Below are 15,512 nucleotides of genomic sequence, written 5' to 3' on the forward strand. Positions count from 1 at the left end.
CCCCTGCCTGTCTTTTAATATTAACGTGGCTGCTTTTCTTCATCTCTTCATGTTACGTAAGAATATCCTAAGTAAGGCAAACAAGAGAAAAAAATGAGAGGGGAAAGAACATTTTGTATGAGCATCTCAAACCTGATCTCCAGCCACAGATAAACAATAATGTTCACGAGCGGAAGTTGGCAGCCTGAGTAAGTGCGAGGACAGCAGGAAGATCACAGTGTCACACACCACTGGCTGCTTAACTCGGCCAGGAGGATCAGCATGCACTACCGCTGCAGGGGCTCACACGGAAACCCGGCACGGCCCAAGTTCAGTCACGTGAACAACCCAACTTCAAACACCACACAGAAGAATCTCTAACCACTCAAGTAAATCTAAACCTCAATGTTGGTTTGTATGTGAAACAGACAACTGATAAGCATAAAATAAACTATCAGTGATTTAATTAAGTAATCCAGTCTTCCTGGCTATTAAAACGAGTCTTACAGTGATTTCCACTACCTGCCCGCTAATAAATAAGTGAAAAATGGTGACAGGAAGGCCTGGAACTGCTGGCAAGTCTGAGGCTTGCTGTTTCTCACCAGCATTTCTCCGCAGCCACTAATGGTCAACAAGATCAAGGATTAACGCAGGGTGGCCCTCTTTCAGAGGCCGGCTCAGGTTCAAGACAATGCTGGGAGCCTTCAGACTCTCAGAGTGTGTATCATGAAGAAACAGAAGCTGAGCCTGAGGAGGCTGGACCGGGTGGGAGTCTGGCTCCGTGGCCGAAGCCTCCTGTAGGGGCTGCCTGTAGGGGAGAAGCTTCGTCCTGCTCACCCACCCTGCAACCCACAGAGACAGTCTCAGTGTGCCTGTCTGCTATGGCGCTGCTCACAGTGGACAGTCAGCACAGAGTTAAGAGAACATCAGATCCGTGTGTTGTGATGCAATGAAACCCTCAAACAGTTTCTGCTATAAACTGTCCAACTTTAACAAAAAGAAAAGGGCTTCTTTTGTCACCATCAAAAGAGAACATCTGACATCAATTAACTTGTACAAATGCTTTCAAGTGAAGAGTTAAACACAAAATTACATTTGAGGCCCAGTGAGATGGCCTAGCAGCTAAAGTCCTTCTCTTGCATGTTACCAGGAAGCTATATGGGTGCCAGTTCATTTCCCAGCTGCTTCACTTCCCGTCCAGCTCCCTGCTTGTGGCCTGGGAAAGTAGTTGAGGATGACCCAAGGCCCTGGGACCCAGCACCCGCGTGGGAGACCCAGAAGAAGTTCCTGGCTTCAGATCGGCTCAGCTCTGACCATTGTGGCCCCTTGGAGAATGAATCAGTGGAAGGAAGATCTTTCTCTCCTTCTCTCTATAAAACTGAATTTCCAATAAAAATAAACAAATCTTTTTTAAAAATTACCTTTGAAGGTTTCCAGTTCTTTCCTGTAGAGAAAAAAAAAAAAAAGAAAAAGAAAAAGATGCAAATTAAAAATAATCTACTCCCAGTAGAGACTGATCTTACATGGTAATAAAAATGTGTTTACTTTAAACAGAGTAGTATTTCTGGATGCTCACATATCAATCACATCTCACTGAAATAACCAACACAGCAACTATTTCCAGTTATTTATAACTATTAATGGCTACAAATAAATCTTTCAAGGTTTAAATTATTAAAGCACCAAAACACATCTAAGAACCACCAGTGTAATGCCAGCAATGAATCATCTTGTATATAAGTGCTTTACAAAAGCACTTAATAGAATATTTCCTCCACTGAAAATATTTCATAACATATCCTAAATATACTCAAATAGAAATCACCCAGAAGAGTTAATGGTCATTTCCCTTTCATCAGTGAGAGAAGGGACCCCAGTGACTCCTGAGGCCAAGGGCCTTGCCTCCAGGACTCCACCGGCCTGTGATTTTGCCAGTGTGGACTAGGGAAGTGTGGAAATACAAAGATTCCTGTGGAAATATACATCAGGGGAAAACAGGAGAATGACCACAGCACACGTACTTTGTTACAAAGCAGGCAAGGCAAGCTGTTTGCAGAAACTCTCACAAATTCGTGGGGTCACATATTTTCCTCTCAGCTGCAGCACTAATAGAATGTGTTTCTGAAAAGGTGAATTTATTTAGCAGAGGTTGTTATCCCACTCAAAAATAGGATTATCTTTTACTTACACTGTGTTTTACTAAAAATCAAGAGATGCTCTGAATTCTCAAACCCGTATTCTGCATTCTAAATTACAGTGTCCAACACGCTTTAAAATGGCCAACTACAATTAACAGCTGGCAGGAGGGGCTGGTACTGCCCGCTCAAAAGCCAAGCAGATCCTCTTCTTGTAACAGCCTAAGGGAAAGCTCCTTCATCAGACGGTCACCCAAAACCGCCTCCTTTCCTAAAAATACCAACTTGTAACAACTCCTCTCACAGCTACCAAGAAATAAAATTCTCTAGCCTTTGCTTTAAAAAACCATGCAATGGCTTTCCTTCAGTCGTTAGTCAAATTCATTCTAACACGTTTAGTCAGGAATAACTTAAACACACCGAAATCCTACTAACTCCAGTACTGAGATAAAAGTCACATTCTTTCTTCCACCTGAGCCCTAGCACCATGGGGATCCTAAGGAGTCCCTCTGCCCCTCCCCGATGCGCCAGCCTTGGCTCCCCCTCAGAGCACCCAGCACAGACGCTCTGCTCCCCCTCAGAGCACCCAGCACAGACGCTCTGCTCCCCCTCAGAGCACCCAGCACAGACGCTCTGCTCCCCCTCAGAGCACCCAGCACAGGCGCTCTGCTCCCCCTCAGAGCACCCAGCACAGACGAGGGCACCCAGCACAGACGCTCTGCTCCCCCTCAGAGCACCCAGCACAGACGCTCTGCTCCCCCTCAGAGCACCCAGCAGACGCTTGGCTCCCCCTCAGAGCACCCAGCAGACACTCGGCTCTCCCTCAGAGCACCCAGCACAGACGCTCTGCTCCCCTTCAGAGCACTCAGCACAGATGAGGGCACCCTGTACAGACGCTCTGCTCCCCCTCAGAGCCTCCAGCACAGACAAGGGCAACCTGCACAGACACTCATCTCCCCAAAGAGCACCCTGCATGGACACGTGGCTCTCCATCAGAGCACCCAGCACAGATACTCAGCTCCCCAGAAGAGCACCCTGCACAAACGATCAGATCCCCATCAGGGCACCCTGCAAGGACGCTTGGATCCCCATAAAAGCACCCAGTACACACGCTTGGCTCCCCATCAGAGCACCCAGTATACATGCTCAGCTCCCCATCAGAGCACCCAGCACAGACGCTCTGCTCCCCTTCAGAGCACCCAGCACAGATGAGGGCAACCTGCACAGACACTCAGCTCCCCAAGGAGCACCCTGCATGGACACTTGGCTCTCCATCTGAGCACCCAGTACAGACGCTCAGCTCCCCATCATGGCACCCAGTACGGACGCTCGGCTCCCCATCATGGCACCCAGTACGGACGCTCGGCTCCCCATCATGGCACCCAGTACGGACGCTCGGCTCCCCATCATGGCACCCAGTACGGACGCTCGGCTCCCCATCATGGCACCCAGTACGGACGCTCGGCTCCCCATCAGAGCACCCAACACAGACGCTCAGCTCAGCATTCTGAGGGGGCTTTTCTTGTTCCCATAATTGCAATCCAAGTTTCTTATTTCTTTTTTATTGGAATATATGTCTGACAAAAATTTTCCCGTTTTTTTAAAAAAATAAAATTCTTCATTTGAAAGAGTTACAGAACAAGAGAGGGAGAGACAGAGCTTCTACCCATTGGTTCATTCATCCCCCAGATGGCTGCACTGGCCAGGGTTGGGCCAAGCTGAAGCCGGGAGCTTCTTCCATGTTTTCAGACGGTTCTGGGAACAGCCCTAGACTGCTGGGCACCAGGAGGAACACCAGAAGGGGTCCTGTGACTTCTTCATGGAGCCATGAGAAAGGCTCTCGCTCAGGTCTGACTCACTGCTCTCCTCGCACTGAGCTCCCTGGTTTTTAGGACGTTCGGAGTTCCAAGGACTGGTTTGTGCTGGCAAAGGGGGAAGGCCCTGGTGGTATGAAGGCCTCCACTGTAGGAGGGAGGGTGTGCAACCCTGGCTTTGTGGTGGTGAGGTGCGCCCCCCCTGACAAGACCTGCAGTTCTAAGCACAGCTGACAGCAGCGCGGTAGGCGGTAAGGTTGCAGGGGGTATGAGTGGGGTTTGGAAATAAGAGATTCAAGTTTTTCCTCTTCATTTCATCTCTTCTCACACGCTTGGCTAAAGTGGTCAAGAGGGCCTCAGAGGGCAGTGGTTGGGCACTTTAGAACCAGCAGGGGCACTTGCCACCAACAAGACAAGCTGCTCACAGACTGGGCTGGGGGTGCTGGGGCTGCCCACTAGGTTCAGGAAAGCACCCAGGAGAGGCCAGGAACACCGCAAGCCCTGCGGGACCCAGCCCTGTCACACTTCCTGCTGAGGCTTTCATCTCATCTGGGAAAGACTCAACCTTCAATCCACATGTGAGATCCTTAGTTCCTGAAAATTAGTGTATTCCTCTGCCTTCGGGCTTTGGGACTGTTTATAGTGATGGCTTGGGGGGCAGCGCGGTGGTATCGCACACTAATACTCCACCTATGGTGCCAGCATCCCATATGGATACTGGTTATAGAGTCTCAATGATTCCACTTCTAATCAATCTTCCTGATTATGGCCAGGGAAAGTGAGAAGGATGGCTCAAGTGCTTGGGATCTCACATAAGCGATCTAGAGGAAGCTCCAGGCTCCTAGCTTTGGACCAGCCCAGCCCTGGCAGGGGCGGCCATTTGCACAGTGAACCAGGGGATAGAGGATCTCTCTCTCTGTCTCCCTTGCTCCCCTCCCACTGCTCCCATCCCATAATCCTGACTTTCAAGTAAAAATAAATAAATCTTAAAAAAAATGAGGGGCCTGCACAATAGCCTAGCAGCTAAAGTACTCACCTTGAATGTGCCAGCATCACACATGGGTGCTGGTTCTAATCCTGTTGGCCCCACTCCTCATCTAGCTCCCTGCTTGTGGCCTGGGAAAGCAGTCAAGGATGGCCCAAAGCCTTGGGACCCACATGGGTGACCCGGAAGAGGCTCCTGGCTTTGGATTGACACATTTCTGGCTGTTGCAGCCACTTGGGGAGTGAATCAGCAGATGGAAGATCTTCCTTTCTGTCTCTCTTCCTTGGAGAAAGTATATCTGACTTTCCAATAAAAAGAAAATAAATCTTAAAAAAAAAATGAGGGTCCAAGAAGCTATAGTTACTGACAAAAGGAACAAAAACTCCACGGAAGACAATTCAAAATTACAGTGTTCATCACGTGGGTTCAAACCTCACCCAGTTAGGCAAAAAGAATGGGATTCCAATTTCCCATGTCATTCAAGTAGACAATAGGATTCCAACAAGCTTTTAAAAAAGGACTTATCGAACAACAACAAAAAAAAGACACAGGTCATCCCTAGATCCACTGTGGAAAAGCCAACATGGCTGCGGCCACTCTGCACTGCCCTGCTTTGTCTGAATGCTCCGTCTACCGTCTGTGGTGCCTTTCATTTGTAAAGAAGAATTAAAAAGAAAATCGCTTCTTGGCCTTTTGGTTAAGATCAAATATAAAAAGAAAACCCAATGAAAACTCAGGAGGACAAGCGGCTTACATTCCCCAGAAAAAAAAAAAAAAAGAACTCAGTGTTATAAGCATTTCCTAAACCTCAAGGAAGACCCTCAATTTCCTAAGGAACTCCAGATCTGACTGGAATCTGTGACTTAGGAGCCAGCCAGAGACTTCGAGGTCGCAGGTGGCCATTCCAGAACCATTCCTAAAGTGATCCCCACTCACAGTGACTGAACATCCAGACATGGAGGCAGATCAAAGACTAGTGTGTAAATGGATGACACACCCCAGGCAACCCTAAGGGCCCTCCCTCCAAAAAGACAGGATAGGAGGCCAGCTACAAAAGGCACAGCAGAACAACTCAGGAGCAACTGAGAACAAAACATTCTTTTATGTTGCATGGCAGTCCAAGCTTATCCGCTGAGCCGGCACCCCAGCCTGACTCCACCTGTTTAAGGTAACACAGGAAAGCAACACCATCCCCGAGGCACACAACAATGACCAGAAGACAATGGTTGCTAATTAGGACGTTATCTTTGTGTTTGGGCATTCCTGCATCTCCTGTGGAGCTAAATCTATCTGAGAATTTTCTAAATCCACAACTAAGAACTTCTCAGGATATGCTGGCTATTGCTGCTATGGGTTCCTCATTTCTCTCTTCCTATCCCTACTTTGTGAACTCAATTAGAATTTGGTCCCTGAACCCTTTCCTTGGGAGCAACACACACACACACACATACCCCATAATATAGCCTTTGGAGAAGTAAAGGGGCCTTGGCATTGTCGTTCTTAAGGAACTGGTAACAAGGATGAGTTCTCACTCTGAAGGGCCTGGCTCAAGCTGCTTTGCATGGAGGCTGCGCTTCATGTTCTGCTGTTCTCCAAGATGCCACTTGCCCCTTTTGGACTTCTGGCGTTTAAGCAGCACAAGGTCCTCACCAAACATGTGGCTCCATCATGGGACAATAGAACCACAAGCTCAAGTAATGCCTTCATTAATCACCCACTCTTCCCCAGAGTTCTCTCACGGTCGCAGAAACGAGATGAAGGCATCGCCCGCTATGGGCTCGCCATGAGCACCCAAGTCTGCCCAGTGAGCACAGCGGTATGCCCTCACCTGTGCCAGTTATCTGGCCGCAGTGCATGTGGAATGCTGTGTGGGTGGAGCTTTCCTAGGCTCTGCAGGTGTGCCCACACCGCATGGGCTGACAGGCTGAGGAGCTCCAGCTGTTGCAAGACTGCCCAGAGACCAAAGGATAAAGACACAGGCTCAGGAGAACCAAGCCTGAGTACCGACAGATCAGTCTGGCTTGCATGTCCAAAAGAAAAACACTGATACATGACCACCAGGCAGTCCAAAATTGCTCCTTCCCAGGTTTTCTCTAAAGTCAATTTCTGGTCGTTCAAAGTAGAAATAAAAGCAAACATCTCTGTACTTCGCATCTTTGATAAGTGATGCCATGAGATATGAAAGTTTCATTTTTATTAAGCAAAAAAGAAAGAAATTTTGTTTTAAAGTGGAACTAGCTTCCTCAAAAGAAGGAAAAATATAGAACAAAAGCTGGTGGGTATGAAAGCTGTAGGTTTCTGAAAGGTATTCTGTAGGATTGTATGAAAGAAATTCTGCAGTGATCAAGCTGGCTAAGCTGAAAGTTTCATTAAAACTGAGCATTAGCAAAACTATACTAACACAATGCAGAATTTGGTCCTCTCTGTTAATGCAAGATTTTTCATTTAATACTTGATCTGCTCTTAATAGACAATAACAAGAAAGTTTTCTTTATCTTCTAGGTAACTGGTTTAGGAAACAAATACCTTGTTTTCATCAAGGTAACATCTTGTGCTTTGTGCTCGACATAAGAAAAGTGAATCTTGCCAAAAATTAAAAGCAGCAACATTTCTTAAAAGATTTATTTATTTTTACTGGAAAGGCAGATGTACAGAAAGGAGGAGAGACAAAGAGGAAGATATTCCGTCCAATGATTCACTCCCCAAGTGACCACAACAGCCTGTGCTGCGCTGATCCAAAGCCAGGAGTCAGGAACTTCCCCTGGGTTTCCCACATGGGTGCAGGCTCCCAAGGCTTTGGGCTGGCCTTGACTGCCTTCCCAGACCACAAGCAGGGAGCTGGATGGGAAGTGGAGCTGCAGGGATAAGAACCGGCGCCCACATGGGATCTGGACACGTCCAAGGCAAGGACCTCAACGACTATGCTATCGCACCAAGCCATAAGCAGCAAATTTTTGTGGATAATTTTGTCACTTGCTGAATGTGCCTTCCGACATCTGTTAATGATCGCTGCACTTGAACAAATGCCTACGATTTCACGGTGACCTGTGATGCTCCAATCCTCGAGTGCCATCCCTACTACTGACTTCCTGTCTTAACGTCTTGTTTGGGCTCCTGGTTCCTCTGCAAACCACCTATGGGACAGCTTTACCTGGAAGTGGAGCAGGCTTCTCAGACATCTGCAAGCCACAGTGTCTCCTCCTCCAGCCTCCCTCATCTCAACGAAAGTCATTCCTCGTTTCTTCTGATTTGGACTCATTCACTTCCCTCATCTTCCATATAAATCCCCCAATCCTATTTCCAAACATACCATCTTGAATTCACCCAATTCTCTCCATCATTACTGCCACCAACATCATAAAAATATCCTTCTTCTTGTTTTGAAAATAATATTTGCTGATTCCAATCATTAATTTAAAAAAATGCACATTAGGTTAGATACTAAGAACACTGTTAGGAATAGACCAGGACAATTTTCAGGTTTAAGATAACATGGTCCATAACCACCAGGAACTCTAATGAGAAGAAGTAAAATAACAAATAGAAATCAAGGCCAGCATGATGCCTCAATGCCTAAATGCTCATCTTGCAAATGCCAAGACCCCATACAGGTCCTGATTTGTGTCCACGCTGCTCCACTTTTCCACCTAGCTCCCTGCTTGTTGCCTGGGAAAGCAGCAGAGGACAACCCAAAGCCTTGGGAGCCTGAACAAGACCCGGAGGAAGCTGACTCCTAGCTTCAGATCAGATCAGCTCCGGCCGCTGTGGTCATTTGAGGAGTGAGACAGCAGATAAAAGATCTTTCCGTCTCTCCTTCTCTTTGTCGATCTCCCTTTCCAATAAAAATTTCTAAAATTGTTTTTAATTAAAAAAAAATTTAGCAATTAAAAACCGGTATCTCAAACCACCATTCAGGAAATGTGAAGCCAAGGATTCTCTAGAACAAAATGAATGGCAATTCATTTCGGTTTGGTAGGAAAAACTTCCTGGTTGAAGCAAAAATTAAACATAGCTGCTGCTGCTTCTTTTTTCCCCAAACATTTATTTTTATCGGAGAGGCAGATTTATGGAAGAAAGAGACGCAGACAATCTTCCATCTGTTGCTTCGCTTTCCAAGTGGCCACAAGGGCCAGAGCTGAGCTGATCTGAAGCCAGGAGCTTCTTCTGGGCCTCCTACATGGGTGCAGGGCCCCAAGCGTTTGGGCTTTCCTCCACTGCTTTCCCAGGCCATGTTAGAGTCCGAGCTAAAGCCCCTCGGACGTCAGGGTGTGAGCTAGTCAACCCCCAGAGAATGACAAACAGTCTCTCTGGTAATGCAAAGAGCAAACAGGGTTTATTGCACCAGCATGCTGGGGCCAGACCACATGTGGGGCACACAGGCCAGCCAAGCAGGGCAGTCGGACCCCGAACAGCCCAAGAGAGAAGCTTATGTAGGCCCTTTTGGGCTGGGAAATACATCAAAAGTAACAACCTTAGACATGTTCATTTTTATGGCCTTCAGGCACAGGCAGCCTGTTCTGTTCCCATACCCATTATCTGTATGGCTCATCCCATTCTCACACCTTTATCTTCCTCCTGTTCCTGGGACCGGAGAAGAACTGTGCCCTTGGCCCCCTGCACCTGGGTTCACCAAGTTGCAGGACAGCAAAGAACAGATTTATCACTAAAGCAGAATCCTCCCAAGCTCCAGGCGCCTCCTGGCCTAGCAGAGTAGCAGTTTTCTCTACACAAAGGAACCTCACACTGCCCAACAATAGCATATTACCCACACTCCAACAGCCACAAGCAGGGAGCTGGATGGGAAGTATTCACGACATAATTCCATAGACTCGTGGACTCCCCCTTGCACCCTCTTTTGAAGGGACGTATAATGGATAACGATAATGGAGAGCACTGAGAAGCCAGCATTATGTCGTACTCCCACTTAACCCAATGCCAAAGCACCTACGAGAGATCTTTAAACTCTGGTCACTATCATCAAACTAATGGGATCAATAACAACAATAATTAATGTATAAAACAACCTTCCACTTCATCTGCCCCATTTAGATATTCTTGATCTCCAACCAGCAATTCTTCTTTTACTACTCCCACAGCATCATCTTCTGTTGCCACAACTTCACGCACTGCCCCGTGATGCAGTGACATCACAGAGGCACAGGTTCTAGAACTGCAAGAGGGTTCTCTAAGTGCACAGGCACATGTGTTTTTGTTTGTTTGTTTGTTTTAAGATTTTTACTTTTAATTGGAAAGTGAGATATACAGAGAGGAGGAGAGACAGAGAGGAGGATCCCCCATTTGATGATTCATTCCCCAAGTGGCTGCAACAGCAAGAGCTACACCAATCCGAAGCCAGGAGCCTCTTCTGGGTATCCCATGCAGGTGCAGGGTCCCACGGCTTTGGACTATCCTCTTCTGCTTTCCTAGGCCACAAGCAGGGAGCTGGATGGGAAGTGGGGTTGCCGGGATTAGAACCAGCACCCATATAGGATCCTGGTGTGTGCAAGGCAAGGACCTTAGCGACTAGGCTACCAAACTGAGTCCAATAGGCACATCTTGACTGCCCCCATCACACAGGTGCACAGTCAGACCACAGCACTAAGCCAATCAGGATGACCCACTAAGATTTACTGCCTCTTCTAAAAAGCCCTGGTTGTAACCTCAGGGTATATCGCTTAAAAACTTTGCTCAGCCATCTCATTTGGTAACCTGTTTGGTACCCACATGTTCAAAAATTCAAATCTCTTCTTTTTCAGTGCTGAACAATGTTTTCAGAGGTCAAAAAAAGTCATAAGAACTGAAACGCCTTCTTTTGGATTTAATAGTTTTAAATTTACTTAATTCAGTAAAAACTTTTACAAAATCCAGCATAATAAAACCTGAAATTGTAGAACACTCAGCAAATACACCAGACTCAAAAGCTAATAACATCTCCAAAGAGTGAAACTGTGATTTAATCATCTTCTCCACAGAACTTATGACACACTAAAAATAAAAGGGAGCCTCATACCAAGAAGTCGGTCTACGGAAGGTTACGGTAAGTATGCTAACTGTATACGTGTGGGAATCGTCCACATCGCACTCACAGGTGCACACGTATCAGTCTGCAGCCCTGGATGAGTGTCTGCTCACACGATCCTCTCTCGGATGGAAGCAAGCAGCACAAACGCGTGACTGACGCGCAAGTCCATGTGCAACGTGGACATCAACACTTCCCTCCCGCTTGAACACGTTTAGGACGAGATCCGTGGGAAGCACCTCAGGCAACACTCTTCCTGCACACCACACTGGAACACTGCCCCTTTGTGCTGGCTGACGGCTGGAACCTAACCACTTTGACGACTTGCTCATAGGAGAGGGCTCACAGGACTTCTCAGAAAAGGAGCGCCAGTCACTCCTAACCACCATGGCAACACGGTTCTTTCCCAGCACGTAGCAGTCATGCGCCACCAACCGGAAATGTGTACTTCTCCAGGCCTGGGTCTGTGCGTGACAGTGGAACACGGGTTGGTGATGGGTGGCACGGGGGTGACCACTTTCCTGCTTGAAATAAGTAAACGCAAGACCGCATCTTAGAAGTCCTTGGCGTCATTAACTCCTTACACTGAGCTTTTCAAAGAACAATTTTAACACTGTCTATAAAACAAAGCCATTTTTATTTTTTAAAAAACGAGGTTTATTTATTTATTTGAAAGGTGAAGTTACAGAGAGAGAGGAAGAGACTGATGCAAAGATGCAGGGCTCTTTTATCCACCAGTTCACTTTGCGAATGGTCACCAACAGCTCTGGCAAGGCGAGGCTGGAGGCAGGAGCCTGGAGCTCCACCTGAGCCTCCCATGTGGCCCAGGTATGGGGGACTTCTTCACTGCTTTTCACAGGTACCTCAACAGAGAGCTGGGCCAGGGCACAGTTGGGACTCAGCTAATTCGTTTTTTAAAACTGCACTAAATATGGGCCTGACACTATAGCCTAGTGGCTAAAGTCCTTGCCTTGCATGCACTGGGATCCCACACGGGTGCTGGTTCATGTCCCTCCTGCCCCACTTCCCATCTAGCTCCCTGCTTGTAGCCTGGGGAAAGCAATCGAAGACAGCTCAAGGCTTTGGGACCCTGCACATGTGTGGGAGACTCAGAAGGTGCTCCTGGCTCCTGGCTTTGGATCAGCTCTGCTCTGGCCCTTGTGGCCACTTGTGGAGTGATTGAGCAGATGGAACATCTTTGTCTCTCCTTCTCTTTGTAAACCCACCTTTCCAATAGAAATGAGTAAAATATTTATAAAAAATTGCATTCAATATTTATGTTATTAATATACCATTAATCTTACATATTTATTTTGGCAAACACAGCTAAGAAAGTGACAGATAACAGAATCATAGGAATGTGGAATTCATATAGTATAAAATAATCTGAGAGATATGGGAATAAACAGAACTATTTTTTAAAAATGGAATTTTTTTATTAATGGGCACGAGTCTAAGTGCTGGCTGCTCTACTTCCAATCCAGCTTTCTCCTAACATCCTGGGAAAGCAGCAGACCCAAGGCCTTGAGCCCCTGTACCCGAGTGGGAGACCTGGAGGGGGTTCCTGGCTCCTGGCTTCAGATTGGCTCAGCTCCAGTTCTTGTGACCATTTGGGAAGTAGACCAATAGATGAAGACCTCTCTGTCTCGCCCTCTCTCTCTGTAACTCAGCCTTTCTAGTAAAATAAATAAACCTTTTGAAAGATCTTCCATTTGCTGATTCACTCCCCGAGTAGCTGCAACTGCCGGAGCTGAGCTGATCCGAAGCCAGGAGCTTTCTCCCCATCTCCCAGCAGGATGTAGGGTTCCCAGCCTTTGGGCCATCCTCAACTGGTTTAGCATCCACAATGAAGTTCAAGAGCCAAATCTGATCTTCCTAAGTTAAAACATAGCTCACTTGAGACAAGCCAGACCTACCAGAAAGTTACTCAACTAAATCACTAAGACTACTGGATGGCTGAGTCAGACATTAAATGCGTATTAACATTCGTGGGCAACAACTATGTTTATTAAACTCTATTTCGGGCCTGGCGGCTAAAGTCCTCACCTTGAACGCGACGGAATCCCATATGGGCGCGGTTCTAATTCCCGCAGCTCCACTTCCCATCCAGCTCCCTGCTTGGGGCCTGGGAAAGCAGTCGAGGACGGCCCAAAGCTTTGGGACCCTGCACCCGTGTGGGATACCTGGAGGAAGTTCCTGGATCCTGGCTTCAGATTGGCACATCAGTGGCCATTGCGGCTCACTTGGGGAACGAATCATCGGACGGAAGATCTTCCTCTCTGCCTCTCCTCCTCTCTGTATATCTGACTTTGTAATAAAAATAAATAAATCTTTAAAAAAAACCTCTGTGTCCATTTATGTTACTTAAATCTCTTTTAAAGTTCATTCATGAGGTAAATCAGTGTTGTAATTTTCCCTGCACTACTCTAACCTATATCATCTCCTTTTAAGGTTTTATTTATTGATTCATTCATTGATTTGAAAGGCAGAGAGACAGAGATCTTCCACCCACTGGTTCACTCCCACAAATGGCCACGCCACAGCAGCCAGGGCTGGATCAGCGGAGAGCTGGGAGACGAGAACTCCATGTGGCCTCCCCCATGGATGGCAGGGCCCCAACACTTGGGTCAGCTTACTTTGCCCACCCAGGCACAGAAGCAGGAAGCTCCATCAGAGCAGAGCAGCTGGGACTGGAACTGGCACTCTGACAGCGGATGTCCATATCACAGCTGGCAATTTAACCCTCTCAGCTACCATGCCAGCCCCTTAACTCATAAGTTCTCAGCTCTAACTGTGTCTATTCCTGAGAGCCATGTATCATCTTACAAGTTATTTCATGACAGTGATGCATTTCCTTACCATCAGTAGTAGGAGAAGGAATCACCTGCACATAAAACATGCTGAAACTTTCACAAAGGAGAACGATGTACATTTTGGGCGAACAACATTCTTCACCTCCTCAGTAGCACATGAATGCATCTCCTTTGAAACAATTACAGGGCCCGGCGCAGTGGCGCAAGTGGTTAAAGGTCCTCGCCTTGCACGCCCAGGATCCCATATGGGCGCCGGTTCTAATCCCGGCAGCCCCGCTTCCTTTCCAGCTCCCTGCCTGTGGACTGGGAAAGCAGTAAAGGACGGCCCAAAGCTTTGGGACCCTGCACCCGCGTGGGAGACCCGGAAGAGGCTCCTGGCTTCGGATTGGCATAGTATCGGCCCGTTGCGCTCACTTGGGGAGTGAATCATCGGACGGAGGATCTTCCTCTCTGTCTCTCCTCTCTCTGTATATCTGCCTTTCCAATGAAAAAATAATAAAAATAAATCTTTAAAAAAAAAAAAAGAAACAATTACAGTACCAATTTTCTGAAGCAGAAGCCTAGAAATGGTAAAGAATTGGCAGGAAAACAGACTTGGGAACCATAAGTAATGGGCAAACTGCACCAGAAGAGTCGCAGAGGGCCGGGGCGCGCCACAGAAGGGAGGAGGAAGAAGGTCACCTCTCGGCTGCCTCCCAACACTTTCCTGCCGCTGAGGTCAGGGCAGGGCAGCTGCCTGCATCATCTCCCAATCCCTCTAGAACAGCAGGAAAAGCCCAGGCAATGCCAGCTAAGTCACATTCAAGCGAAGACTAAGATCATTAAAAAACTGTACGCTTCTGAAAGCATCCATGAAAAAAAAAAAAACAGTAACTCATTATTGAAGAAATAATAAGCTCCAAAATGACAACAGGTCATGTAAAATGTGGAATAGTCTACACTTTGACTGTATTTAAAGATTTATTTTATTTGAAAATCAGAACTATACAGGAAGACGGAGAGACAGACCTTTGACTTGCTGCTTTGCTCCCCAAATGGCTGCAACAGTAGAAGTTGGGCTCGTCCAAAACCAGACACATCTTCGGCTATCTCGTGGGTGCAAGGGCCCAAGCACGTGGGCCATGCTTCACTGCTTTCACAAGCACAGTAACAGGAAGCTAAATGGGAAGTGGAGCAGGCAGGACTCAAACCAGTGCTTATATGGGATGCTGCCTTGCACGCGGACATCACAGCACTGGCCTCAAATAAACTGATTTTTTTTAATGACTGGAAATTATTAGTCTTTGTAAATTACAATGCACAAGCATATATAACCAACTTATCATTGGAAAAAAGAATTACCTAATTTTAAACCCAAGATAATCATTATTATGCTTTGCTGCATTTCAGCAAATGTTTTTAAAGGTTGCTCTGTCTTTAGTCTCAACTACTCTCCATCTCAAAGACACCCTTTAAGTTTTCACGTTTGTCAGATCCCAAAGCCAGGGTGGCATTTGGAGCAACAGTTCAGACACCACTTGGAACGTCTGTAAACAGTGTTGGCATGGCCTGCTTGGAGTCTCAGCTCTGCGTCCGATTCAGCTTCCTGCTAATGTGGCCTGGGAGACAGCAAGTGACGGCTCCAACGCCTGTGTCCTTGCCACATGGAAGACCTGGGCTGAGTTCTGGGTTCCTGGCTACATCCTGATCTGGGCTTAGCTGTCACACCATTTGGGGAATAATCAGCAGATTTAAGATCTGTCTCTGTCTCTTTCAAATAAGTAAATA

The 15,512-nt window shown here is 47.0% G+C and overlaps 1 protein-coding gene across 3 annotated transcripts in view; it reads right to left on the reverse strand.

Annotated features, from left to right (window-relative positions):
* The window catches only part of DTNBP1 (dystrobrevin binding protein 1), a 121,497-nt gene that overhangs the window by 46,400 nt on the left and 59,585 nt on the right, over positions 1–15,512 (reverse strand). For all 3 annotated transcript variants that reach the window (XM_040967726.1, XM_040967729.1, XM_040967728.1), the window contains one exon: positions 1,401–1,423. In XM_040967726.1, coding sequence (XP_040823660.1) covers positions 1,401–1,423 — 23 coding nt within the window. The remainder of the gene's footprint in view (positions 1–1,400; positions 1,424–15,512) is intronic.

The sequence above is a fragment of the Ochotona curzoniae genome, unplaced genomic scaffold, assembly GCF_017591425.1.
Source record: "Ochotona curzoniae isolate NIBS_2020 unplaced genomic scaffold, NIBS_Ocur_1.0 scaffold_461, whole genome shotgun sequence".
Classification (NCBI taxonomy): Eukaryota; Metazoa; Chordata; class Mammalia; order Lagomorpha; family Ochotonidae; genus Ochotona; species Ochotona curzoniae.